Raw genomic sequence first — 26824 nt, 5'->3', positions numbered from 1 at the left:
CAAAAAAAAAAAAAAAAAAAACAAAACGTTTCTTTGGTGCCTAAAACCCTACTAGCCAACTAACACAGAATTTAGGACACAAACCCTCTGAAACCCATAAATTTGAACTTCTTGGAACAGAACAGAAGCAAAAATGGGGAAGAAGAAGGGTCAGTCGGAGGAGATACTGGAAACTCTAGGGGACTTCACCAGCAAAGAAAACTGGGACAAGTTCTTCACCATCAGAGGAACCGGCGATTCCTTCGAGTGGTACGCCGAGTGGGACGAGCTCAGGGACCCACTTCTCTCCCACCTCTCCGGCCCCAATGGAACCCCACAGTCCGAAACGGCGTCGATGCAGATACTCGTACCGGGTTGTGGAAATTCCCGGCTCTCCGAGCACGTCTACGATGCCGGGTTCAAAACCATCATCAACATTGATTTCTCTAAGGTTGTCATTTCCGACATGTTGCGCCGGAATGTGCGACAACGACCCGATATGCGGTGGCGGGTGATGGACATGACTGCCATGCAGGTTTGCTTCTGAATTTGGATTGTTTAATGGGTTTTCAATGTTAAAAGAGAATGCTTTTATTATTATTATTATTATTATTATTTTTTGCCTCTGAATTGGTCTTTCTGGGGCTTTTGAATACATATTGATGAATACCCAATGTTGTAAAAGTTATGATTATTGTTCTTCTTTTCTAACTGTTAGCTTTATATAGTTTGAGGATGGGACTTTTGACGCTGTAGTTGATAAAGGTGGATTGGATGCTTTGATGGAGCCAGAGCTTGGGCCTAAGTTAGGGAATCAATATCTTTCAGAGGTGTCCTAAACTTTTATATGTGCCCCTTTTTTTTCTTTTTCTTTTTCTTTTTCTTTGTTTTTTTTCTTATGCAATTCTTTCTTGGATTTAGAAAAAATGGTATTGTTTTCCAGGTGAAAAGGGTTTTGAAATTTGGTGGGAAATTTATTTGCCTTACCTTGTCCGAGACCCATGTTCTAGGTAGTGTTCCCAGTTCTTTCTGTTATTTGTTTATCTTTCATTTTGTTTTTTCACTCTTTTTCTAGTTATCTTGTTAATGGTGAACTTTTACTGTGTGAGCCTCGGAGGGTCATAGATCAGTGAATCATTTTATGATGAATTTTAGGTTTTTTATTTTTTTGTCATTTTTGTTTTCTTAACTTATTTCCAGGTTTGCTTTTCCCCAAATTCCGGTTTGGATGGAAAACGAGTATTCATGCCATAACCCAGAAAGCTTCCACTAAGCCTGGCCTTCAAACATTTATGGTGGTTGCAGAGAAAGAAACATCTACTACTTTATTGAACCAGATAACAACAGTATTCAACAATTCTTCTCTTGGTTGTGGTGAACAGGTAAAATAACTGGTTTACATGTCTTTGGTGAAGAATGGAGTATTTAATTAGCAATAATTAGCAATAAATAACGTTACACAAAAATGTTTAGGAAAAGAAGTTATTAAACACTTTATCAGGAACCTGTTAATCATGTTATAACATTTTGGTAGGAAGGATTGGCTATCTTTAAATATATCAAATTCATTGCTAGCCTGGTTATGTAAACTTTGGGATAAAGTTTTCTCAAAAGCTTGATACAAGTTGTTGTATTTGTTTCTTAGGCTCGTGGGCTTGTTGAAGCTCTTGAAATTGAGAATAAAATTCGTGCAGAGTACTCCAGTGGTTCTGATATAATTCATTCTATTGAAGACCTGCAACTTGGAGCTAGAGGGGATTTGGGAAAGCTTTCCCAAGGTCGGAGGTTGAAGGTTAATTTGGGTGGACAGGGGGATTCCCATTTCGGTTATAGAGCTGTACTTCTTGATGCTCAAGAACAGTCTGGTCCTTTTGCATATCATTGCGGGGTCTTCATTGTACCTATGGTGTGTCTTATATTATCTATCTGGGTTTTTCATTGCATCGGTGATGGTAACGTCACCCATGTACATATGCATGCATAAGAAAATGTTTTTTTAATCAACTTTGCAGTTAGTGTTAGGTAGCTTGGCTATAATATGATATTCCATTTTAGTAATTTTAAATTTGCTTTTCCTTTTGTGTGCATTTAAGGCTAGCTGAATCCAATTTGAACTATCTTATACCCGATTTCCAAATAGGCAGGAAATATCAGTGATATTCACAGTACTTATATTATAATGGAATGCTCACACTAAATTTTGGGAGTAAATTTCAAAATTAGCTTTTTACTTAACTGAGCAAAGGCAAAATAATATTGTGCAGTTCCCTAGAAAAATTGAAATGATCTATTTCATCTTTTGACATTTGATCTGCAAGATGTAGTAATTCTATATTATGGTATGCTGTAATAATATTTTAATTCTTATGTTTTGGGAAAATATTGAACTAACTAATAGGGTTACTTATTTATAAAAAAAAATTTAAAAAAATTTAAAAAAAAAGAAAAAAAAGGGAAAAGAAGAAGTAACTGTAACAATAATTGATATTTTCTTATTGGTTGACATGGCTGGCTTGTAAAACTGAAGAAAAATGTGTCTGGGATGTTTGTTTTAAATCTTTTTTCCTGTTAGACTTTTTATTTATATTTGTCTGCTGACATGGACAATTATAGTGGAAAATTTTTTACTTTTATGTTTATCTATTTTCTTTTCATTACCGATGATTGCTTTCTTTAATCTTTATTTTGCATGCCTACATTGTGCAAAAGTTATTTTTTAAATATGTAACTGAATGTTAGATTCCAGACTCGAGCTCATGAATGGTTATTCTCTTCTGAAGAAGGACAATGGATGCTAGTTGAAAGGTCAAAGGCAGCTCGTCTCATAATGGTGAAATTTCTGTATAGCAATCATCTTCATTAAGATGCATGGTGTATCTGTTTGTTCATAGATTGCGCACTATTAATTGCTATAGCTAAATGAAATTTTATGTGCTGTATTAAGGTTTTGCTGGATTCTAGCCACAGTAATGCAAGCATGGATGATATTCAGGTCATTTTTATTACATACTATGTTTTGATAAAGAATTAGCATTATAACAATCTAACATCAGTTATGGCTTTTTGCTAAAATGTTTGCTTTGGACTCTTTTTCAGAAGGATTTATCTCCCCTGGTTAAACAGTTGGCGCCTGAAAAAGATGGTGATGGAGCTCAAATTCCGTAAGTCACTTGTGCCTTTTGCTTTTCTTTTTCATTGTGAGGGTAGCATTTAAGTAAAACCATTATTTTGATAGTGAAAAGAAAGTTTAGCCATAATTTTGTTATTTATAGTCGAACTTTTTTATCCTGGTATCTGTCACTAGAACAGACTGCAGACAGTTGTTGAAGCAACTTGCATTAGGCAATTATCAGTGGATATCATACTGTACTTTGAAATTTGATGTGGAAGTTCCTTGGATCCATAATATTTTCGTTTCTAGTGATTTCTTTTGGGAAACTTATTATTCATGTATGAATTAGTGTATCTATTTTTTTGTTTTGTGCTACTAAACATTTGGAGAAGTTTGATACTTCATAAAATCTACTTCATCTGTGCTATGGACTCGATGTGTTTTCAGGTTCATGATGGCGGGTGATGGGATCAAACAGCGAAACATTGTTCACCAGGTTTTTGTTTTTTCCTCTTTTAAATGCTAAGGTTCCCAATTTAGTCATTTTATGTGACTGCTGTCTCTGAGGAATTTGGCTGTTAATATGGTTTATTTATGAGCAAGATGTAATAATCTTGGTGGGGATTGTAGAGGAAATGCCATTTCTCTTGTTCCTTCTTTACTAAACTGGACTGGATATGTGCACATTTTGCAGAACGATAATGTGTTTCTGTGAATTGCTTTATGCATCTATCAATTGAATAGCAGGGTTTTGCTTAGACTACATATCATGCGTCAAAGATACCATCAACCATTATAGTGCTTGTACCGCAGACCCTAGTTGTGTTTATGCACTATTACGCAATTCAGTCTTCACCACTGTCAATAACATAAAAGTTTAGCAGTGATTGAGCTTTGGTCCAAATGGCTGGCCAGACATGTAGTGCCACTGCCAGTAATGATTGTCGGTTAAGATATAACCGCCATCTACATGCCTTTGCAGGTACTAACATGACCTTGAATTCATCACATAAAATGCCTTATATTGTGGGTTCAGAGGAAACATTGAGATGGGGAAAAATGCTCCTTCCATAGTCAAATATGCCTTAGATGGTGGAATTGCTCTTGTATTATATATTTCATAGTTATGCAATAAGCAAACTAAGTCACTGTCAATCATCTTGATGGATATGCATGAGATATTTTTCTCGACACTAGTCTGATCTAGTGGTTTCTAAATGAATTTGATTTAAAGGTTATTTAGATCCTTACTTCAGAGGGAAAATAGTGATGAGAGAGGTTGTTTGTCCTAAGGATCTGAGGTTGCCTAATGTAGCTGACAATCCAAATAATTTTGTGCCCTTGCCCCTCATGGAACTCAAGTTCCTTTAGTATGCTGTCATTCAGGTTTGGATGGAGCAGTGTACATTGAGTGATTGGAATCTCTCTACTCCCTTTCTTGTCGCATCAAAGGTCCTCTGTGGTGCATCTTGGCACATCAGCTTAATATGAGCAAGATGTTTGCTATGTGTGGTCCTATTCACGCATAATAATGGCACTGATCAGTGTTCATGACTGTTAGACTTTTTCATTGTATTCCACAAGCCTACTTTCTATAAGTGGAAGTCCTTTTAAAGTGCTCCTCTGGTGGAGGTACCATAATGGTCAAAACTCATTTTCTTCCTTGTAGTGTTTACCATAAAATTATATACAACTCATAAGTAATTTTTATAAACTTTCTCATGAAAATTTGGGAGCCAAATATTTAAATTAATTTTCAGATATCAAAATGAAAGTTTCTATAGACAGATATTCATTGGCAAATGGCTCTCTTCCTTTTATGAATCACATTGGAAATTTGTATTAGATTTTAACTATATGTATTTTCTTTTCAGTGCCAGCCATATTCATTACCTCTGTTTTGCCTGCCTATATTTGTAGGTTACATCTTCTGTAACTGGACCAATAGTTGTCGAGGATGTGGTTTATGAAAATGTTGATGGTGATGTCAGTCACGTTCTACCGTCCAAAGAGTTAATATTTCGCCGTCTTGTTTTTCAAAGAAGTGAAGGTCTTGTACAGTCCGAAGCTCTACTAACGAGGGAAGGAGATTCTGATAAAACCATTAGTGGGATAGAGAAGAAGAAGTCCAACTCATCTTCAAAATCTAAAAAAAGAGGAAGTCAGAGAAGAAATGCTGGTATGAACTCATGGCTTTGATGTTATGTGAAAATTGAATGACTCCACTGAACTATGCTTGAATCAGGGATTGAACATGGTTAATTAGCAATTTGTAAAATATCTATAAGATAAAAACTTCTTCCTTTTCTGGAATTAATCAGACAGTAAAGTATTTAATAAATGCTTTTAGTGTTACCATTAAAAGTCAGTGACTCTATGCTGTTTGGCTTTACTTGAATCACATGTTCTACATGGTCAAGTTTTATTTATTTCTTGAAGTAATTGGAGAGCAATTTTATTTCCTTTTGTGGCTTGTATCTTTAGAGTGCTTAGGTAGTACACTTTTCCCATTTTGTATGTTCTTGAGCTCCTCACTGTTGAGTTTGGAAACTTATCGATCACCAGCCTCTGGATATTCAAATAAATCTCTACAAAATTACTTTTCTTTTGAAATAAATATAAGTAATTATAAATTGATGCAATGGTCCATATGGATTAATTTCATGCTTACCGGTGAGTAAGGGATCAAGATTCTCTTACTTTGCCTTTGTTTTGATATACATGTTTAGCTTATGGAGATGGAACCAGGAGTTATAGATATTGCATATATAAAATGGCCAATATAAGATTAGTTCACTGTTCTAATATGAGTGGAAATCCCTTGGATATTAAATGTGTATAGATAATAGGCAATATAAAATATTAGTATTGTCTCATAGAGGTTGCTGTATCTTCAAAACCCAGTTATACTATCTCATGCTAAGTTCACCTAGTCTCAGAAATTGTACGTGCTAAAGGATGTCCTCTACACTTTTAAGAGTTTGGTCTTATTGTTAATAAGCATCAACATTTACTGTTTGTATTGGGTTTATTGTTTTGACTGTTGGTTGTACTTGCTCATTTCTTCTGTAAAAGCAATGGTGCAGCTGTAAAGGTTGTTATTCTTATATTCATGTATTTATTGATACATTTACTTAATTTTATAGAACCAAGCCACCAGCTGATGGTCTATCATGGCTATATGGCTAGTTCTTATCACACAGGGATCCTGTCTGGGTTTGTGTTGATTTCTTCTCATATGGAAAGTTTGGCATCAGCTGGAAAATCAGTAAGTGATGCTACTCAAGTTGTAATTCTCAGTTTTCTTCCCTTGATAAAGTTATGGGTTCATTTCCTGTATGTCTTACGAATAGAAAATAAAAACTGAAGATAATTTTAACTTTGTATTGAATAGCTTTTACCTTTTAAGTCAACAACCGTGGTTTTTCTAGTCATCAGATTTTTTATTTTTTCTTTGTCTGGTTACTTGACGAGGGGAATTTGCAATTCTGATAATTGCTTGACCAAACTAAGTAAATATTTTATTGTTGTTATCAAAAGGAACATGGAATAGTTATATGTTCCTTTCATTCACTGATTCAAGCCTACATGTGCAATTATCAAGTTTAAAAGTCAACCACTGCTTGTTTCCGTACCTGAAATATTATATAATCTTGAGAATGTTCAATTTTATTTTATTTTTCAAGATATTTATGGGTCCTCTGTTTTATACGTCTGAAAATTAGAAGCTATTTTTCTCAGGTTAAAGCAGCTATAATAGGTCTTGGAGCAGGTTTACTTCCTATGTTTCTTCATGGATGTATGCCCCTTTTACACATTGAGGTATATTTGGTCACAAAAAGAATGAACAATGTTTCATATTGTTTTTTAAGATGGAATTCAAAGAAGATGATGGCACATGATACTTACAGGTGGTGGAATTGGATCCAACAGTCCTCAATCTTGCAAAGGGCTACTTTGGTTTTACCGAAGATGAACGTTTACAGGTAATAATATCTATCATGATTTTTTCTTTGTATATGTTACCAAGTCTTGCTTCAAGCAATGATTTTTGTTTGATAACAATATCTTCTAAAACAAGTAGCTACATGTTAAGAATCTTCAATCATATTTAAAGCTCTAGAGAAGTCTTTTTTTTTTTTTTTTTTTTTTTTTTTTCCTTTTTTTTTTCTTTTTTTTTGGGGCATGCTTTACTTTTATTTGTCAATTTTAACAAATCTACCAGCCTTTTAATGTTTTTGATAACCCTTTGGGAAAGAGATATGGCCTTTTAATATGGTATGTTCTAGAACATACTAAGATATTAGAACAGTAATGGAGGAAAGCATAGCTATAGAAAAATGAGGCAAAAGTTGCAATTTACTGCATTTTGAATGAATCTGGACAATGACATTAGATCATACTTCATAAAGATTTGAAATTCTGTAATCACCAAAAGCAAGAATATTCCTTAATAGATCTTTATCTTTCGTATCCTGAATTGAATTTAATGAAATGTATTTCATCAATTTTAGATTCGTATCTCATGTACCAGGTGCATATTGCTGATGGCATTCAGTTTATTAAAAACATTGCAAATTCTGCATCGGCTAATGAAATGTCCCCTGTTCAAGTAAATGAGCATGCTTCCTCTAAATCAGAGGCTGCTTCTTCCAATGGAAGCAGTGTACTATCCCATGGAGAAGGCAAGGTGACTACAAAGGTTGACATAGTTATCATTGATGTAGACTCTGCAGACTCAAGGTAAAACGTAGTATTTTATTTTGCAATCAACTACCACTGAGAAGTGCTAGCAGATTTTATAAGCCTGGAAATGAATTGTAAATGTTATGGTTTGTCATTTACAGCTCTGGGATGACATGTCCTGCTGCTGCTTTTGTGGAAGAGTCATTTCTGCATACTGTAAAGGATGCCCTTTCTCAGAAAGGTTTATTTGTTATTAATTTGGTTTCACGATCCCAAGCCATTAAAGAAAGTGTTATTTCAAGGATGAAAGAGGTGAGAATTTAGATTTCTTATATGCTAATATTCATTAGAGATATTTTCCTCTGCACATGTAGTGTCTTTTGGCAAGCATCTATCCCTAAATTATCAAGTTATCTATCAAGTATTCTCTGGTAGAAGGCCAGACAAAAAAAAAAAAAAAAAAAGACCCAAATTCGGTGTCACGTTTTCTAAAATTCATGTGAAAGAAGAATGATATAGACTTGACGGATATTGTAAGATTTTTGCCTTGAATTCCCACCGAAAGTTCATGAAGTAAAAGATTCCAAAAAATGTTCCTACCTTGAGTGTCCACATGGTTACTAAACCCAAGCATTCTTGTCCAAAGTATGGACAATGCCAGGGAAAAAGAAATGCACATGCTGAGCAACAAAAACACATTTTAGGATTATGAGTGTGATAACTTGGTGCAGACTCTGCAGAGTTTACCTTACTCCAATGTTTTTTTAATCAAAGTAAATTGTAGAATCTTCCCCAAGTTGATGTCTAGTTATCTGTAGACTTGTATGTAATGTCTTTCCTGTAAAATTGTCTTATTATGTAATGCTGATACTTTACTCAACTAAAGCATCAATAAAATTCAGGTGGCACTAATTCTAACATATGCAATGTGATATCTATCTTTCAGGTGTTCGACCATCTTTTCCGCCTTCAACTTGAAGAAGATGTAAACGAAGTAATCTTTGCTCTATGTTCAGAGTCTTCTGTAAAAGAGGATTGCTTCACTGAAGCTGCTTGTAAGCTTGAGAAACTGTTGAAATTGAAACACCCTGAGATTAGCCGAAGTGTCATAGATACTACAAAGAAGATCAGATGTTTGAAGTGAGTTATAGCCTATTGAAGTAATCTGTCTTCCTCATTGAAATTTTTATACCAGTTCAATCTGTGGGGGTGCAAGCTTTTCTCATAGTTTGTTGAACAAGAAAATATCAACAAACTCGGTCACCCGCTGTGGTGGCACAACCATACATGGTGAAAGGTGGTGCAAGGGCGTGTGCACGTGCAGAATTTGTTAAAGGATGTGCTTCAGATGCTTCAGATCTCTGAAATCATTTTTTCCAACCACGGTTCGCATCAAGTTGCACACATAAAGCAGTAATGTATTATCCCCTCTTTTTTTTTTTTTTTTTTTCTTTTGTCATGGTAAGGGGGTGCACTATAGAGGCTTAGTTTGGTATTTCTTTAAGGGATAATGTTTATGGAATGTGCTTTAAAAAGTTAAAATTATCGTAGGTTAAAATTATCATAGCTTCCATTATGTTTTTTGCCCCTTTTTTTTTTCCACTAATTACTAAATAAATCGATATATATATATATATACAGTGTTGTGGTTCTCATACCACTTTAAAGAAGAAATATGAGAAGAAAAATAAAAAATTCTATTACTCTCTTGGAAATAGAATACAAAAAATACAAAAAATTTCTCTCTTGGATTCTCACGTGTAATCTCTCCCCTTACTGTCAAACTCTCTTTGAAATTTGCTCACTCTTCTCTTAAGCTCTCTCTGTAACTTAAACACTCTCTCTCTCGGAGTTTTCTCTCAATATTCCTCATTTGGGATAATATTGAGCTTGCTCACTTGGCTTGGCTTGCATGCAACGGGATGGAGCCTATTTATAGGCTTACAAGGTCGGTTGCATGGCCACAATCTTCAACAGCTTCTGACAGTAGCCCACAATTGTTGAGCAATCCATTTTCGGTGCAGCAATGGCCATTGTCAAAAATGGTGGTTGTGCAGTCTTCACACTGTCGGTGCAGTGGTGTCAAAAATGGTGGCTATGCAGTCTTCACACTGTCGGTGCAGTGGTGGTGCGGCTGGACTTCACAATTCTTCCCCTCCAGCCGCATTTAAACTGATGGTCATCTGCCATCCATTCCGGTCTCTTGAGCAACAACTTTTGTTAGCATATCTGCTGGATTCTCTTTTGTGTGGATCTTCATCAGTTTCAGCAACTGTTGATCTATTACTTCGCGTATCCAATGATAGCGGATATCAATGTGCTTTGTACGGGAATGATACATTGAGTTTTTGCTCAAATCCATAGCACTTTGGTTATCACAATGTATCTTTTAGTCTTCTTGCTTGATGTCCAATTCTGTGAGAAAACGCTTTAACCACAACATTTTCTGACCCGCTTCCGCTGCGGCAATGTATTCTGCTTCAGTAGTGAATAAAGCAACACACTTCTGCAATTTTGACTGCCATGACACAACTCCCCCCGCAAAAGTGTAGAGATAACCTGATGTAGACTTTCTATTATCAGGGTCTCCGGCCATATCTGCATCTGTATAGCCTTCTAAAATTGGAGCACCTCCCCCGTAGCACAAGCACAGCTTCAATGTACCTTTAAGATACCTGAGAATCCATTTGACTGCATCCCAGTGTTTCTTTCCAGGATTTGAAAGAAATCTGCTCACAACACCTACTGCATGAGCAATATCTGGTCTGGTACACGCCATTGCATACATCAGACTTCCTACCGCTGAAGAATATGGTACTGAAGCCATCTCCTCTATCTCTTCTTTGGATGAGGGGCACAGTCTCTTACTCAACTTGAAATGATTTGCAAGTGGAATGCTGACCGGTTTGGCTTTATCCATGTTGAATCTCTTTATCACCTGTTCAACATACTTCTCACAGTGTCTTCCATCATGTAGCGAAGGAAACGGATGCATATGCCCTCTGGACAAAATTGGAGGACATGTACCAGGTCAAGACTGCTCGGAACAAAGCCCTGTTGCTTAAGCGATTGGTAAATTTAAAATTACAGAGTTGAACTTCTGTAGCCGAGCATACCAGTGAGTTTCAGAGCTTGGTAAATTAACTATCTGCTGTGGATTATCAACTAGAGGATGAGGATCAAGCCCTCCTACTTCTAAGCTCTCTTCCAGACAGTTGGGAGACATTGGTAGTCTCTCTCAGTAATTCGGCCCCGAATGGCAAACTTACTATGTCTATGGTTAAGGATGCCCTATTTAATGAAGAGGCCAGGAGAAAGGACATTGGCATGGATCAGTCACATGCCCTCGTCACAGAGAGAGGAAGACAGCAAAGAGGTGGTCGAGATAGGGGGAGAGGCAGGAGGAAGAGCAGAGGCAGATCTACAGACGGTAGAAAATCATCATATAAGTGCTATCATTGTGGCCTGGAGGGTCACATGAAGAAGAACTGCAGAAAGTTGTTGAGAGAGCAGAGACTCCAAGGTAATCAGCCGAAGAAGGATGGAGAAACACTAGTCATTGTTACAGGAGAAGTGGCGCTCTGCTCCACCGAAGAAGAGACATGCCTTCATATATCAACCCAAGATGTTGAGTGGGTAGTCGATACTGCAGCATCCTACCATGACACTCCACACAGAGATTTCTTCAAAACGTACAAAGCAGGAGACTTTGGTACGGTAAAGATGGGAAATTCCAGTTTCGCAAAGATTATGGGAACTGGTGATATTCAGATAAAAACGAATGTTGGTTGTACAATCACTTTGAAGGATGTCCGTCATGTTCCAGACATTCGGCTTAATCTACTTTCGGGAGCAGCCTTAGACAAGCAAGGCTATGACAACTACTTTAGCAAAGGCACATGGAAAATGACGAAAGGTGCCATAGTTGTCGCCCGAGGGCATATTTGTGGAATGCTGTACAAGACTCATGTGAAGATATGTGCAGATAGCCTCAATATTGCAGAAGGAGAGGCGTCTCAAAATCTGTGGCACCAGAGACTCGGTCACATGAGTGAAAAAGGATTGTCCACTTTGGCAAGGAAGAAGCTTATCACTGTTTGCAAGGATGCTGCACTAGATCCTTGTAGTCACTGTTTATTTGGTAAGCAACATAAAGTCTCCTTCAGTTCCTCTGCATTGAGAAGATCAGAGTTGCTTAGTCTGGTGCACTCTGATGTTTGTGGTCCCATGGAGGTGGAATCATTAGGTGGCAACAAGTATTTCCTGACCTTCATTGATGATGCTTCTCGGAAGGTGTGGGTATATTTCTTGAAGACAAAGGACCATGTATTGGATTACTTCAAACTGTTTCATACCATGGTAGAGCGTGAAATAGGAAAGAAGCTAAAATGTCTCCGCTCAGATAATGGAGGCGAGTATACTTCCAAGGAGTTCGATGCCTACTGCAGAATACACGGCATTCGACATGAGAAGACGGTCCCTCGCACCCCACAACATAATGGAATAGCCGAAAGAATGAACCGAACCATTATGGAAAAGATCAGAAGTATGATCAGTATGGCTAAGCTGTCAAAGCCATTCTGGGGAGAAGCTGTTCGTGCCGCCTGCTATTTAATCAACAGATCACCGTCAGTACCGTTGAATTTTGAAATTTCGGAGAAAATGTGGTCGGGTAAGATTCCCTCCTACTCTCATTTAAGAGTGTTTGGTTGTTTAGCTTATGTACATGTATCCAAGGAGCTCAGACAGAAGCTCGATGCAAGATCTACTCCATGCATCTTTATAGGATATGGAGATGAAGAATTCGGATACAGGTTATGGGACCCGAAAACAAAGAAGGTTATTAGAAGCAGGGATGTAGTATTCCATGAAAACCAGAAAATGGAAGACATTGAAAAGCCCAGAATGTCTCCTAATTGTAATTCTAGTGCCGAGAATTTTTGTCCTAATCCAGCACCAGCACAAATAGCCACAGAAGATAATGAGGTGCATGAAGATATACCAGAAGCAGACCAGGAGGAAGAAGGGGATATTGAGCAAGGGGAGACTCAATCCTCTCAAGCAGCTGCAGGGCCATCACAGCGGTCAGATGATGGTACATCTCCTGAAACTAGTGGTTTATAAGTTCGGAGATCTGAGCGAGGCCGAATTCCATCAAAGAGATTTCCAGAATCTGAGTATATTCTGCTTATTGAAGAGGGGGAGCCAGAGAGTTTCCAGGAAGCTGTTTCTCATCAAGAGAAGGAAAAGTGGCTGCAAGCAATGCAAGATGAGATGGAATCCTTGCAGAAAAATCCTACTTATGAGTTGGTTGAGCTTCCAACAGGAAAGAAGGCACTAAAGAATAAATGGGTGTTCAAGCTCAAGAAAGATGGCAGCAGAAAGGTGGTGAAACACAAAGCCCGATTGGTGGTCAAAGGATTTCTTCAGAAGAAAGGAATTGAGTTTGATGAGATTTTTTCACCAGTGGTAAAAATGACTTCAATTCGAGTCATTTTTGGTTTAGTAGCAAGTCTAAACCTAGAGCTTCAACAGATGGATGTGAAGACATCATTTCTTCACGGTGATTTACATGAAGAAATCTACATGGAGCAGCTAGAAGGATTTGAGGTTTCAGGGAAAGAAAACCTCGTATGCAAGCTAAAGAAGAGCTTGTATGACCTCAAGCAAGCACCAAGACAATGGTATAAGAAGTTTGACTCGTTTATGGTGAGTCAAGGCTATAAAAGGACTGCAGCAGACCAGTGTGTTTATATTCAAAAATTTTCAGGTGGAAACTTCATTGCACTTTTGCTATATGTGGACGACATGTTGATCGTTGGACAAGATGCAATGAAGATTAGTCAGCTGAAGAAAGAATTGTCTAAGTCCTTTGATATGAAAGACTTAGACCCAGCTCAAAAAATTTTGAGAATGCAAATAATCCGAGACAGGAAGAATAGAAGGTTATGGCTATCTCAAGAGAAGTATGTTGAACGGGTGATAAAGAGATTCAACATGGATAAAGCCAAACCGGTCAGCATTCCACTTGCAAATCATTTCAAGTTGAGTAAGAGATTGTGCCCCTCATCCAAAGAAGAGATAGAGGAGATGGCTTCAGTACCATATTCTTCAGCGGTAGGAAGTCTGATGTATGCAATGGTGTGTACCAGACCAGATATTGCTCACGCAGTAGGTGTTGTGAGCAGATTTCTTTCAAATCCTGGAAAGAAACACTGGGAAGCAGTTAAATGGATTCTCAGATATCTTAAAGGTACATCGAAGCTGTGCTTGTGCTACGGGGGAGGTGCTCCAATCTTAAAAGGCTATACAGATGCAGATATGGCCGGAGACCCTGATAATAGAAAGGTTACATCAGGTTATCTCTACACTTTTGCAGGGGGAGCTGTGTCATGGCAGTCAAGATTGCAGAAGTGTGTTGCCTTATCCACTACTGAAGCAGAGTACATTGCCGCAGCGGAAGCGGGTAAGGAAATGTTGTGGTTAAAGCGTTTTCTCACAGAATTGGGCATCAAGCAAGAAGATTACATGATACATTGTGATAACCAAAGTGCCATGGATTTGAGCAAAAACTCAATGTATCATTCCCGTACAAAGCACATTGATATCCGCTATCATTGGATACGCGAAGTAATAGATCAACAGTTGCTGAAACTGATGAAGATCCACACAAAAGAGAATCCAGCAGATATGCTAACAAAAATTGTTGCTCAAGAGAAGCTGAAGCTATGCAGAGACATAGCCGGAATGGATGGCAGATGACCATCAGTTTTAAATGCGGCTGGAGGGGGAGAATTGTGAAGTCCAGCCGCACCACCACTGCACCGACAGTGTGAAGACTGCACAGCCACCATTTTTGACACCACTGCAACGATAGTGTGAAGACTGCACAGCCACCATTTTTGACAATGGCCATTGCTGCACCGAAAATGGATTGCTCAACAATTGTGGGCTACTGTCAGAAGCTGTTGAAGATTGTGGCCATGCAACCGACCTTGTAAGCCTATAAATAGGCTCCATCCCGTTGCATGCAAGGCAAGCCAAGAGAGCAAGCTCAATATTATCCCAAGTGAGGAATATTGAGAGAAAACTCCGAGAGAGAGAGTGTTTAAGTTCCAGAGAGAGCTTGAGAGAAGAGTGAGCAATTCCAGAGAGAATTTGAGAGTGTAGAGAGAGGTTCCACGTGAGAATCCAAGAGAGAAGTTTTTGTATTTTTGTATTCTATTTCCAAGAGAGTAATAGAATTCTTTTTATTTTTCTTCTCTAAAGTGGTCGGAGAACCACAACAAGAATTTGTGGCACCAGAGACTCGGTCACATGAGTGAAAAAGGATTGTCCACTTTGGCAAGGAAGAAGCTTATCACTGTTTGCAAGGATGCTGCACTAGATCCTTATAGTCACTGCTTATTTGGTAAGCAACATAGAGTCTCCTTCAGTTCCTCTGCATTGAGAAGATCAGAGTTGCTTAGTCTGGTGCACTCTGATGTTTGTGGTCCCATGGAGGTGGAATAATTAGGTAGCAACAAGTATTTCCTGACCTTCATTGATGATGCTTATCGGAAGGTGTGGGTATATTTCTTGAAGACAAAGGACCAGGTATTGGATTACTTCAAACTGTTTCATACCATGGTAGAGCGTGAAATAGGAAAGAAGCTGAAATGTCTCCGCTTAGATAATGGAGGGGAGTATACTTCCAAGGAGTTCGATGCCTACTACAGAATACACGGCATTCGACATGAAAAGACGGTCCCTCGCACCCCACAACATAATGGAATAGCCGAAAGAATGAACCGAACCATTATGGAAAAGGTCAGAAGTATGATCAGTATGGCTAAGCTGTCAAAGCCATTCTGGGGAGAAGCTGTTCGTGCCGTCTGCTATTTAATCAACAGATCACCGTCAGTACCGTTGAATTTTGACATTCCGGAGAAAGTGTGGTCGGGTAAGATTCCCTCCTACTCTCATTTAAGAGTGTTTGGTTGTTTAGCTTATGTACATGTATCCAAGGAGCTCAGACAGAAGCTCGATGCAAGATCTACTCCATGCATCTTTATAGGATATGGAGATGAAGAATTCGGATACAGGTTATGGGACCCGAAAACAAAGAAGGTTATTAGAAGCAGGGATGTAGTATTCCATGAAAATCAGAAAATGGAAGACATTGAAAAGCCCAAAATGTCTCCTAATTGTAGTTCTAGTGCCGAGAATTTTTGTCCTAATCCAGCACCAGCACAAATAGCCACAGAAGATAATGAGGTGCATGAAGATATACCAGAAGCAGACCAGGAGGAAGAAGGGGATATTGAGCAGGGGGAGACTCAATCCTCTCAAGCAGCTGCAGGGCCATCCAGCGGTCAGATGATGGTACATCTCCTGAAACAAGTGGTTTACAAGTTCGGAGATCTGAGCGAGGCCGAATTCCATCAAAGAGATTTCCAAAATCTGAGTATATTCTGCTTACTAAAGAGGGGGAGCCAGAGAGTTTCCAGGAAGCTGTTTCTCATCAAGAGAAGGAAAAGTGGCTGCAAGCAATGCAAGATGAGATGGAATCCTTGCAGAAAAATCATACTTATGAGTTGGTTGAGCTTCCAACAGAAAAGAAGGCACTAAAGAATAAATGGGTGTTCAAGCTCAAGAAAGATGGCAGCGGAAAGGTGGTGAAACACAAAGCCCGATTGGTGGTCAAAGGATTTCTTCAGAAGAAAGGAATTGAGTTTGATGAGATTTTTTCACCAGTGGTAAAAATGACTTCAATTCGAGTCATTTTTGGTTTAGTAGCAAGTCTAAACCTAGAGCTTGAACAGATGGATGTGAAGACAGCATTTCTTCACGGTGATTTACATGAAGAAATCTACATGGTGCAGCCAGAAGGATTTGAGGTTTAAGGGAAAGAAAACCTCGTATGCAAGCTAAAGAAGAGCTTGTATGGCTTCAAGCAAGCACCAAGACAATAGTATAAGAAGTTTGACTCGTTTATGGTGAGTCAAGGTTATAAAAGAACTGCAGCAGACCAGTGTGTTTATATTCAAAAATTTTCAGGTGGAAACTTCATTGCACTTTTGCTATATGTGGACGACATGTTGATCGTTGGACAAGATACAATGAAGATTAGTCAGCTGAAGAAAGAATTGTCTAAGTCCTTTGATATGAAAGACTTAGGACCAGCTCAACAAATTTTGGGAATGCAAATAATCTGAGACAGGAAGAATAGAAGGTTATGGTTATCTCAAGAGAAGTATGTTGAACGGGTGATAAAGAGATTCAACATGGATAAAGCCAAACCGGTCAGCATTCCACTTGCAAATCATTTCAAGTTAAGTAAGAGATTGTGCCCCTCATCTAAAGAAGAAATATGAGAAGAAAAATAAAAAGAATTCTATTACTCTCTTGGAAATAGAATACAAAAATACAAAAACTTCTCTCTTGGATTCTCACATGGAACCTCTCTCTACACTCTCAAATTCTCTCTGGAATTGCTCACTCTTCCCAAGTGAGGAATATTGAGAGAAAACTCCGAGAGAGAGAGTGTTTAAGTTCCAGAGAGAGCTTGAGAGAAGAGTGAGCAATTCCAGAGAGAATTTGAGAGTGTAGAGAGAGGTTCCACGTGAGAATCCAATAGAGAAGTTTTTGTATTTTTGTATTCTATTTCCAAGAGAGTAATAGAATTCTTTTTATTTTTCTTCTCATATTTCTTCTCTAAGGGATAATGTTTATGGAATGTGCTTTAAAAAGTTAAAATTATCGTAGGTTAAAATTATCATAGCTTCCATTCTGTTTTTTGCCCCCTTTTTTTTTTCCACTAATTACTAAATAAATCGATATATATATATACAGTCCGTCTATGGTGCGGACGGTTCTTATGTGGACCACAATATTGGTGACGGTTTTTCATAGTATTGGTGATGATTTTCTAAAAAATCGTCGTTAATACTATGAAAAACCGTCACTAATACTGCGATCCTCATGCAGACCGTGCTCACCATATAATTTCCGTATATATATATATATATATATATGCATATGTTCATTGAATGGTGAAATTGAATATTTAGCTAAAATACTATTTTATGCCTGAAGCTTGTTATTATTATTATTATTATTATCCTCTTGGGGTTAGCTAAAGCTTGTTTGGTTGAATGAATCAATATGCATGTTTTTATTTGATCATTCACGTGAAGAGATATGTCGTTCTGGGAAAAATTTCTAATACTCCCGGAGTATCCACAGCTCAGAACTCCTTCCATTCAATATTTAACATGTCTATTATCTTGTCAGGTCATAAACGGATCTTTGTTACTCCGTATGTACATTTTTTACTTTTTTCCTGGTTTTGACGGCTATCTCCTTCGCTAACACAACTTCTACAGTTTACCTACTCCAGGAATTTTCAAACTCACAAATCAAGCACCAAGAAGGGAAAAAAAAGTTACGATTTTGGAATTGCAGAGGTCTGAGTTGGGTAACGAATTGATAAATAAAAATTGACGATTTTGTCAAGAAAATGATGCAACTCTAGTCTCAATATTTTCAGAAACCAAATATTCTTCTTTGAATTTTTTTTTTTTTTTTGAATTATGAAATTTTCATAGTAGCAACAGTAAAGAAGGAATTTTGCCCTTCAAGCTCATTTCTTCTCTCTGTTCCACGCCTTCCTCTCTCCCTCTTTCTCTCCCTATCATTTCTGTCTCTGCTCTCCGCTTCTCTTGTAATATCAAACGAGTCCATGCTTTGAATCATAATTCTCTGTTGGTGTTGACGGCCAAAACCTTCTGGATCTCTCTGCAGCACCATGTCCATGTATGAAAGGAATGAAAACCACCATTTTGAGAGCACACCCAAATCCCATAGAGTCAATTTTTTGCAGAGTGCAAATCCAACCCATCAAAGTATAGATGCCCAGGTTGTTCCATACACTCCAGTAGTCTTCAATGTGTCAAAACTCATGAGCAATCCCTTCTACTCCAGCAATTCTCAAACTCACAACTCAAGCATAGATTTTGTCGAGAGGAAAAAAAGAACTATGATTATGGAATTGCAGAAGTCGAAATGGGATGATAATTTGATCAGATTGGGTCATCAAATTGACAATTTTGTTAAGAATATGCTGCAACTCTAGTTTTCTAGTTTGCTCAGATTACAAACAACCATATCACCCATAAATTATTACACTTCAAAATTTTTTTTCACCAAAGAATCATAATCTTCATTTCCATAATAGAATATCCAAAACCATTTAACATTTTCTTCACTCATCTATTTACATACCCCAAAGGAAAAATAAATAAATAAATAAAAATAGTAGATCACAAAAAAATTTTCCATTTTAAAGGTCCAAGACATAATTTCACTTAAAAATAAAAACCCAGCAACACAACAATGTTAACACTCACCAAATGCACTTCTCTCTTTCTCTCCCCCCTCAGCCCTTATTCTATCTCCAGTATATATATATATATATATATATATTTATTTTATTTTTGTCTTTTTGCAAATTTGCAATCGGATGCTCTTTCCCTTTTCTCTCTTCTCTTCTCCACCTCAGCCCCATTCACATAGATTTCTTTATTTCCTTGTATAAAATTTGTTTTGTGAGTTTGAAACAGCAAAGGTAGAAAGCCAGTGTTTTAGGAAAGGAGAAGGCTGCATTTTAGGGAAAGAGAGGGCGTGAAAATCGAGACAAACGGAGTGAGATAACGTGCATAAGGAGTAGAAAGGGGCTGGTTATGATCTGGAAAAGTTAATACACGTGTCAAGTATTGAAGGGGAGGAGGACTGAGCTGTGGGTACTCCGGGAGTATTAGAAATTTTTCCGTCTTTCTGAAGGCTACACTGGGTTAAAATCTCTTTAGGATGTAAATTTTGCTTTACTGAAATGTCTCAATGCAGGCTTTAATTTCTTTTTTCTTTTTTTCTTTTTTAAAAATAAAGAAAAAGCAGTTCATGAATATGATACAATGTTTAGTACAATATTTTCTTGTTAGGTTTTGGTGGAATTGGTCATATAATGTAACACGTAAGCATTTTTTTTTTTTTTGGACTGATTACATGTTCGTAAGCATTCATTGTCTTCCAATAGATATAGATAAGATTGCTTTTATCAACTGAAGTACCACACTCATCTAATACATAATCATGTTTAAAAATATAAAATAAAACAAAAAGGAAAAAGAACATATAACTCGTAAGCATATTATATGAACAATGCTAGCTTAATTTATAAATTTCCAAAATGAAATTGGTAGGAAAAAAAATACTCAAACAATATTTTTATCTTTTAATAATAATTAAAAAAGAACAATTAATTTAGTGTATATTGTCCATAAAAGTTGATAAATGATCAGTTTTTCTAATAAAAAATATACAAAAAACCAAAAACTTATCCAAGTGACATCACTGCTTATGTTTTTTCTTTTCTGGCTAAGTGACGTATCAAAATCTAACCTAAAATGTAAGATTTTGTCATAGAAAGTGATTTTATAATCAAAATCAATCAACCAAGAATTTATGAGAATGAGTTTTGATGTGGGTTTAATCTATCCAGCTGATCATAAACACAAATTTCTCATACCTATCCACGGCATCTTCACCAATTCACTAAACCTCATTTCCCCTTAAACCCTCTTAATTTCTATTCTAACTTTTAAGGTTTGACTTTTAATTTTTAAAATCTGTTTGTAATTAAATTGTGAATTTTAATACTGCATTTCAGTCAGCAATTACATATGAATAACTACCAAAAAATAAATAAATAACATATAAATATCAATTGAAATATGTTAACTTTTTTATGATTAATATATTAGTATAATTTAATTATGGATAAATGAGCTTTTAAAAGAATAAATTAATGAAATATTAATACAAGGTATGGTGTTTCATACAAAAAATTTTTGTAAGAAAAAAAAAAAATTTTTGCTTAAAAAAATCTTGATAGATTTACTTGTTACCTCTAATATTATTTTTTAAAAATTAAAACTTTGAATTAAAGGATAATGTGATTGATTGCCATCCACATGGGTATTTTATTTTCTTTGATGTCGTTTTTATTTCGATTTATTTACTATAAAATATGTTTTTCTAAGTCACTGAAAGTGGGTGCCTTAGGCAAATGTGGAACTGGGGTTAGTTCAGATAATTAAAATAACGAGAAAGATTTTTTTATTTTTATTTTTATATTATTATGATAAACAAGGGAGGATTATTTTCATCCAAGCAAATAATTCCATAGATTTTGGACTTGTAGTTTCTAAAATTCATATATAAAAGATGTGATAATTTTTTTTATTTTAAAGACCATTAAATTTTGAAATTATATTATCATTACTTTTTCATCCTAGTTAAGATTCAAATCTTCAATTTAAAAAGTGTAATCTTAATAAATTTACAACCGGATCAAATCTATGATTACAAATAACGAAAAAGATGAAGAAGAAAACTTTGAGAGAGCTGACTATGGTCAAGGGTAAAGCGCTTTTGTTATTTTTTATTTTATTTTATTTTTTAATGGGTCAAATTAATTTTTCCACTTCGTCTTCTCGTTTGTTGGCTCTGATGAAGAAACTTTACTTTTAGAAAGTTTCTTTCTCTTGTGAAGCTGGTAAAAGTTGTTTGATTGCATTTATTAGCAACTTCTTTTCTCATTGGGATTTGGTATACATCCAAATTAAGCTTTGTCTGAAACTGATGGCAGTTGAGTATCTTTTTTCCCCTTTTTTTTTTTTTTTTTTTTTCCATTTCTTTCTTACGGTCTTTGTTTCTTTTTGAAATTTCTATGTTCCTTTTACGTTTGTTTTACTGGGTATTAATTTTCTAAGTTCATGGCTTTCTATGTTTGACAAATTTATCTGTTTTCCATAATGGGTTTGTCTTTCTTCGATATGTTTGTAGTTGTCTGAGTCTTAAAATTGATATATAATGTGTTTACGTGTATATGGTTTTTGTGGTTGGATCGGAAACTTTATAGTTTGGAAATTCAGATGAGTTTTTGCTTCTCTCTCTCTCTCTCTCTCTCTCTCTCTCTCTCTCTCTCTCTAATATGGTAGTGATTTTCAAAATTCAGCTGGGAATTGAAGTCTCTAAAGTTGGTTACATGGATTGTGTGATCTATCATCTTGGTTATTTTACTTCAGGATATTAGAAATTGAAGCTCTGCTTTGGATATTATTGGAAATAAGCTAGATTCTATATTTATATTTATATTATTAGCTGGACATAAGCTCACCTTGGTTATATTATTTTATATTAGCCGTGATTAGAATGGTTCTGGATTCTTGTACTTAGCAATTTTGTTATAGGTATCTACTCTATCATAGACTTCTTTTTTTATCCTAGTGAAGAGTATTGGACAGGGATGGATATGATGTGAATCAATAAATATCTCTATGGTAATCAGAGGCTGTGTTCGAAACTTAGAGTGCGGAAAAGCATTATATAAATTATGGGTTTTTAGGTTGAATGTTAGCCTTTTCTTGAATTAGAAAGTTTGGTTATTGAGCTTTTCTAGGTTACTATCTGCACATAAGCTTTCTATGCATGAATTTTAATTCTTGTTTGAAGGTCGCGTAATTTTAACTTTATTTTAATCAAAAGGGAGGTGACATTTCTCGTCCTAAAGAGATTGTTCAGTTTAAAACATGTTTTCCTTTCTTTCCCGTTTCTTGAAATTCTAAAGAAACTCATGATCTATTGTGCATGTTATGGAGTTTATTATTTTGCTTTCGTGGAGGAAAGCTGCTCATCTGAGATACACTTTAGACACGGTCTTTTATTTTCTGGAAGAAGGTTTTTGAAACAGTTTTGTTTGATATGTTGATAATATTACTGATAGAATCAACTTGTTATTTTCAGTAGGTAATAGGTGAGAGTTCATACTTGTGCATGCAACTAGCCTTGGCTAGGGTAAAGCAACCTCAATCTGACCGTTAAGGTTAAAATCTAATCCATAGTTGTGAGTCTTGTGACAGATATGGCTTGTGAAGGTTTTCTTTGGTTGAATCTCAAAACAATTCTGTAATAAAGAAATGCCTTGCCTTTTAGTCATAGTTCTATCCGAATTGCCACAGGATGGAATTATGCTAGCCTAGAGATCCCAGTCAATAACATTAACTTAGTTCTATATTGTTTTAAAAACGGGAGGCACCTATGAACTCGTATGGAGGTGTCAAGTCCATAAGAGTGTTTTGGGTGGAGATTAACTGCTAAAATGAGATTGTAGCATTTTCTCTCTGTGCAAGACTAGAACAACATTGAAGTATCATGTCTCTATATGGGAAAACGACTAAAATAGAGGGGAGAATGGAGAATGATAAATGATAAGAAGCTTGGTAATAAAAATTGTTTGGTAACTTTTGCCAATTCTCGTACTTTAGGTATAATGATTAGATACCAAGTTCAGTTATCATCAATCTGTTACTGTTTTAGGTTGCCGTAAATTGCTACAAAGTGATTCTAGCTATGTATAACTATAAAGCTAATCCAACAAACACTTTGACAGAAGTACATGCTTTATCTTTCTTTCAACTACAAACACGAGTAGTAGTAATGGTTTGGAATTTTTCTGCATTTACTTATTTATGGTACTCAGATCAGTCTGGATCTTGATAGAATACATGTTTCTTGTTTTCTCTATGTGTCTTTTTTTCACCTTATTATGTATTTGCTTATTATTTTAGCAACGCTCAAATGTGCCCAAGTTTGGAGACTGGGAAAGTGAAGAAAATGTTGAGTATTCAGCCTACTTTGATGCTGCCAGTAAGGCTAAAGCTGGTGAAAATATGAATCTTAATTATCCTCGAGCTAAACCCAATATGTTTTCAAATAACTCAACTCAAGTTCAAGCATCTTCTTTTAAAACAAAGCTTGAAGGAAAGGCATCGAAGGAGCCGGAGATTGTAAGCCCAAAGCATGAACGCCGAACTAGTCGAGAAGAGGCTGATCTAAGGAGACTAAATAACTCTTTGTTGCATAATGACACTGCAGACCAGGGGATAACCTTAAGTGAGCAACCCCATGGACATTTAAGATCACATGGAAAGGCACAGCCTGAGGCACCAAAGGGTCCAGAAGAATTAATGCTTCTTATCAAAAGAGAATCAACAATGTCAAAGCAAAAGCAGCACTTGAGTCAGGAAGATAGTCGCCCAAGAAGATCTCTTGATTCTTCGTTGCACCATGAAACCATAGGTCGGAGAGTCACTTCTAATTCACCTCTTCACCCTTTAGGTGGCAGGGTCGCTAGTAATGGTCCTGCAAAGGCTATGCAGCATAATCCAGTGTCTGAGCGCAGCATTGAAAACTCACCTCTACACCAACATTACCAGGCAAGGATTGGAGGCAAAGGCAATGGAGTCTCTTCTCCCTCATGGGAGAGAAAGGGTTCATCTCAACATAGTAGCCATGGCTTTGCTCCTTCAACTCCTGGAAGATCCCGGCTCAAATCGATTACCCGAGGCAATGAAACTGTAAATCTCTCTCTCTCTCTTTTTCTTTTTTAATTAGAAAACATTAAATTTTTCTTGTTAATATTTGCTTCGCTCTAAGAATTACATGAAATCTAACCATATTCTCCTTTATCGCACTAGAAAAGATATGAATATGAATATGTGTATAAATATACATATAGACATGTATCTAGAATAGCTAATAGTGCACTCATATAATATTTCCTTTTAAAACATCTCTTTGATACAATTGGAATCTCAAGATGGGCAATTCCAAATTAATTTATTTTCTTGTCTATTGTTTGCAATAATGGGAACTTCGGTAGTTGAAGGCTGAAAGGAAATAATATAGTTACTTTGATGGAGACTCATCAAATTTTATCTGAAAATTCTCTTCTTCTAATAAATTTACTACTCCATTCCTTTTCTATCTACAGTTTTCTGTTCTCTGTCTGATTTTCATTTAATACATTAGCTTTCTTTATTTCTTATGAGTATGTGGAGGAGAGAGCTAAAATATGTTTTTTAACATTTTCCAGTAGCAAATCGCATTACGTTTTGCTCTTGTTACTTGACCAAATCTTATTGAGCATCTTTAATAAGTTATTTCTTTGGTTTATGATTATAATTTTAATTTGGCAGCCTGATCATGGTTCTGCTGTTCCAAAATTTGGTGACTGGGATGACAGCAACCCTGCATCTGGTGAAGGTTACACTAAGATTTTCAATTTAGTGCGTGAAGAGAAGCAGAACGAGGCAGGAAGAGGACCTGTTTTGACAAACGGAACTTCTCATTCAAATGGTCAGGTGCAATATAGCAATGAGAATACAAAGGTATGTGTTTGTATACTACCAAGAATCATAGTTTCTTAATAGTTGTTGCAACTGACAGCCAGCTTTCCAATCCAGACCTTGGCCTAAAAGATTATAGGAAGTTGGTCGTGTCTTTTATAATTATTCATTGCAGCATTTCCCAATGCTTTCATCCTGTCAATAAAATTTTCCTGATGCTTCTCTCTTTCTCTCAGTCTCAGAGATGTTGCTGCTTTACATGGAGAAAAACATGAAACAACTTTACAGACAAAAAGAGAGTGTGTGTGCGGGGGCATGTACATATAATGTATCTCAGAAGACTCTTATATGTATGATAAACTCTTCACTTGTTAAGTGCATTCATTTTACTTATTTTCTTTATGTGATGAAAAATATGAGCAAAAATAAGGTTGATGCAAAAGGTATCTCACATAATTTTCTTTCTTCCTGTATCTTGTATGCCTATGTGTCCTATTTAAGTTGTTGAGATAAACCTATATGAAACAAAACATTTCTCATTTCTTTTTTCAGTTTTTGTCTGATTTTGTGTCCTTTTCAGCCCAATACTCAAACTAAAGAAGGAAAACAAGAATACAAACTGTAATCATGAATGCTGAATGACCTTGTATAGATATTATTGAAAACTACTCAGATTTTTTAGGTATCCTTACCTTGGATTTCTGGTAATTAACAATAAGAATACAAAACTTATACATAGCTATAGTGAATTAGTCTGACATAGTGGGATGTCTTTTGAAACTTATGATGAGAGCTTCAATGCTAACCATATGGGATTTGTGGAAAAGGCATCTGCTCAAGGGTCTACAACAATGATATGGACAAACGTCATTTGAGCAATTTCGATATTTTTATCTTAAAATGCATAATTAGTGTTGATCTTTGTTAAGTACTGATTTAAGGAATATAATGCATGATAATATAATTTGGTGGTGTATTCAGATAGTAATTTGTGCAAAAATCATCTACCTTGTTAATGAAGATTTTAGTTTTAACTGAACAATTTATGAATGAGAATCCTGAATGATTCAGAAAGGAAAATGCAATGCAGCCTGTTATTCAAAATTCATATGCAACTATTTTAGTTTTTATTCCTCAGGAAAATGATTCAAATATTTTTGTCTAATTTATTACATTAATAATTAATTCCAAATACTATAATGACTAGGAATGAACTCAAGATAAACAGGTGAGTCCTGTTGAAGTTGTATATTGAGAATTAACACTTTGGCACACTGTGAAGCCTCTCAGGCCAACAGGATATAAGAAATAGCCAAAACTCAATTCATCCATCAGGAAGAAAAGGGTCGCGGAGATTCGTATTCAAAGTAGTTGTCCATGAGTAGAGAAAAGAGAAAAGGAACAAAGGGTGGATATACATATTTTTTATTTTTTATTTTAATTTTTCTCCTCTCATTTTGGAAAGGGAAAAAGAGTGGCAATTGAATAATGAATTAATGATGTGAAGGAAAAAAGAATAAAAATAATAAAGGAAAAGAAATCGTAACTTGTGAATCTACCTACAACATGGATGGGACTAAAAACAATTTGATTACATGGGATGATGAAATTCAGCTTCTCTTTATTAATGACAAAATGTAGCCTCTCTTAACTTCTATTCCTTGTAATGCAAATAATTTCTCCGTAAAGGGCTTTTTCCTGTTGCATGTGATACAATAGCGGTCAAGAAAAATGTCTTTATGATGTATGATACAAGCAACTACCTACCATATTGAATATGATTGAACCGAGACACAAAAAGATCCCGCAAAATCTT

At 36.1% G+C, this 26824-nt stretch overlaps 2 protein-coding genes across 5 annotated transcripts; both read left to right on the top strand.

Moving 5' to 3' along the window:
• Positions 1-6: 6 nt before the first annotated feature.
• On the top strand, positions 7-19055 carry LOC107422309 (uncharacterized). Of its 3 annotated transcripts, XR_007242099.2 has the most exons (17): positions 7-514; positions 708-809; positions 923-989; positions 1180-1361; positions 1625-1885; positions 2726-2809; positions 2924-2971; positions 3076-3140; positions 3539-3587; positions 5012-5270; positions 6238-6359; positions 6833-6913; positions 7003-7077; positions 7626-7834; positions 7939-8089; positions 8724-9312; positions 17525-19055. XR_007242099.2 is itself a non-coding variant. In XM_016031744.4 (16 exons), exons 1-16 carry the CDS (start codon positions 134-136, stop codon positions 8919-8921), a joined length of 2334 nt encoding a protein of 777 aa, XP_015887230.2. In that variant the 5' UTR covers positions 7-133; the 3' UTR covers positions 8922-9353. The 3 variants fall into 3 exon arrangements, 2 of the variants coding, with proteins under 2 accessions (XP_015887230.2, XP_024931644.2); XM_016031744.4 differs by lacking the exon at positions 17525-19055 and having other exon boundaries at positions 8724-9353; XM_025075876.3 differs by lacking the exon at positions 17525-19055 and having other exon boundaries at positions 376-514; positions 698-809; positions 8724-9353.
• Positions 19056-20961: 1906 nt separating this feature from the next.
• Positions 20962-25559, top strand: LOC107422274 (RPM1-interacting protein 4). 2 transcript variants are annotated; one of them, XM_048477314.2, is made up of 4 exons: positions 20962-21239; positions 23449-24237; positions 24859-25050; positions 25245-25559. In XM_048477314.2, exons 2-4 carry the CDS (start codon positions 23551-23553, stop codon positions 25281-25283), a joined length of 918 nt encoding a protein of 305 aa, XP_048333271.1. In that variant the 5' UTR covers positions 20962-21239; positions 23449-23550; the 3' UTR covers positions 25284-25559. The 2 variants fall into 2 exon arrangements, with proteins under 2 accessions (XP_048333271.1, XP_015887188.2); XM_016031702.3 differs by lacking the exon at positions 20962-21239 and adding an exon at positions 21246-21466.
• Positions 25560-26824: the final 1265 nt, after the last annotated feature.

Source organism: Ziziphus jujuba, chromosome 3 (assembly GCF_031755915.1).
Source record: "Ziziphus jujuba cultivar Dongzao chromosome 3, ASM3175591v1".
Classification (NCBI taxonomy): domain Eukaryota; kingdom Viridiplantae; phylum Streptophyta; class Magnoliopsida; order Rosales; family Rhamnaceae; genus Ziziphus; species Ziziphus jujuba.
The sequence above is the reverse complement of the archived record's forward strand: the minus strand, read 5'-3'. Positions and strand labels throughout refer to the sequence as shown.

Coding starts and splice junctions, on each gene's coding strand:
- LOC107422309 (XM_016031744.4), top strand. CDS start 134: ATGGGGAAGAAGAAGGGTCAGTCGGAGGAGATACTGGAAACTCTAGGG. Junction 990..1,179: donor GTCCGAGACCCATGTTCTAG/GTAGTGTTCCCA, acceptor ACTTATTTCCAG/GTTTGCTTTTCCCCAAATTC. Junction 6,914..7,002: donor TGCCCCTTTTACACATTGAG/GTATATTTGGTC, acceptor TGATACTTACAG/GTGGTGGAATTGGATCCAAC.
- LOC107422274 (XM_016031702.3), top strand. Junction 24,238..24,858: donor TTACCCGAGGCAATGAAACT/GTAAATCTCTCT, acceptor TTAATTTGGCAG/CCTGATCATGGTTCTGCTGT. Junction 25,051..25,244: donor ATAGCAATGAGAATACAAAG/GTATGTGTTTGT, acceptor TCTTTCTCTCAG/TCTCAGAGATGTTGCTGCTT.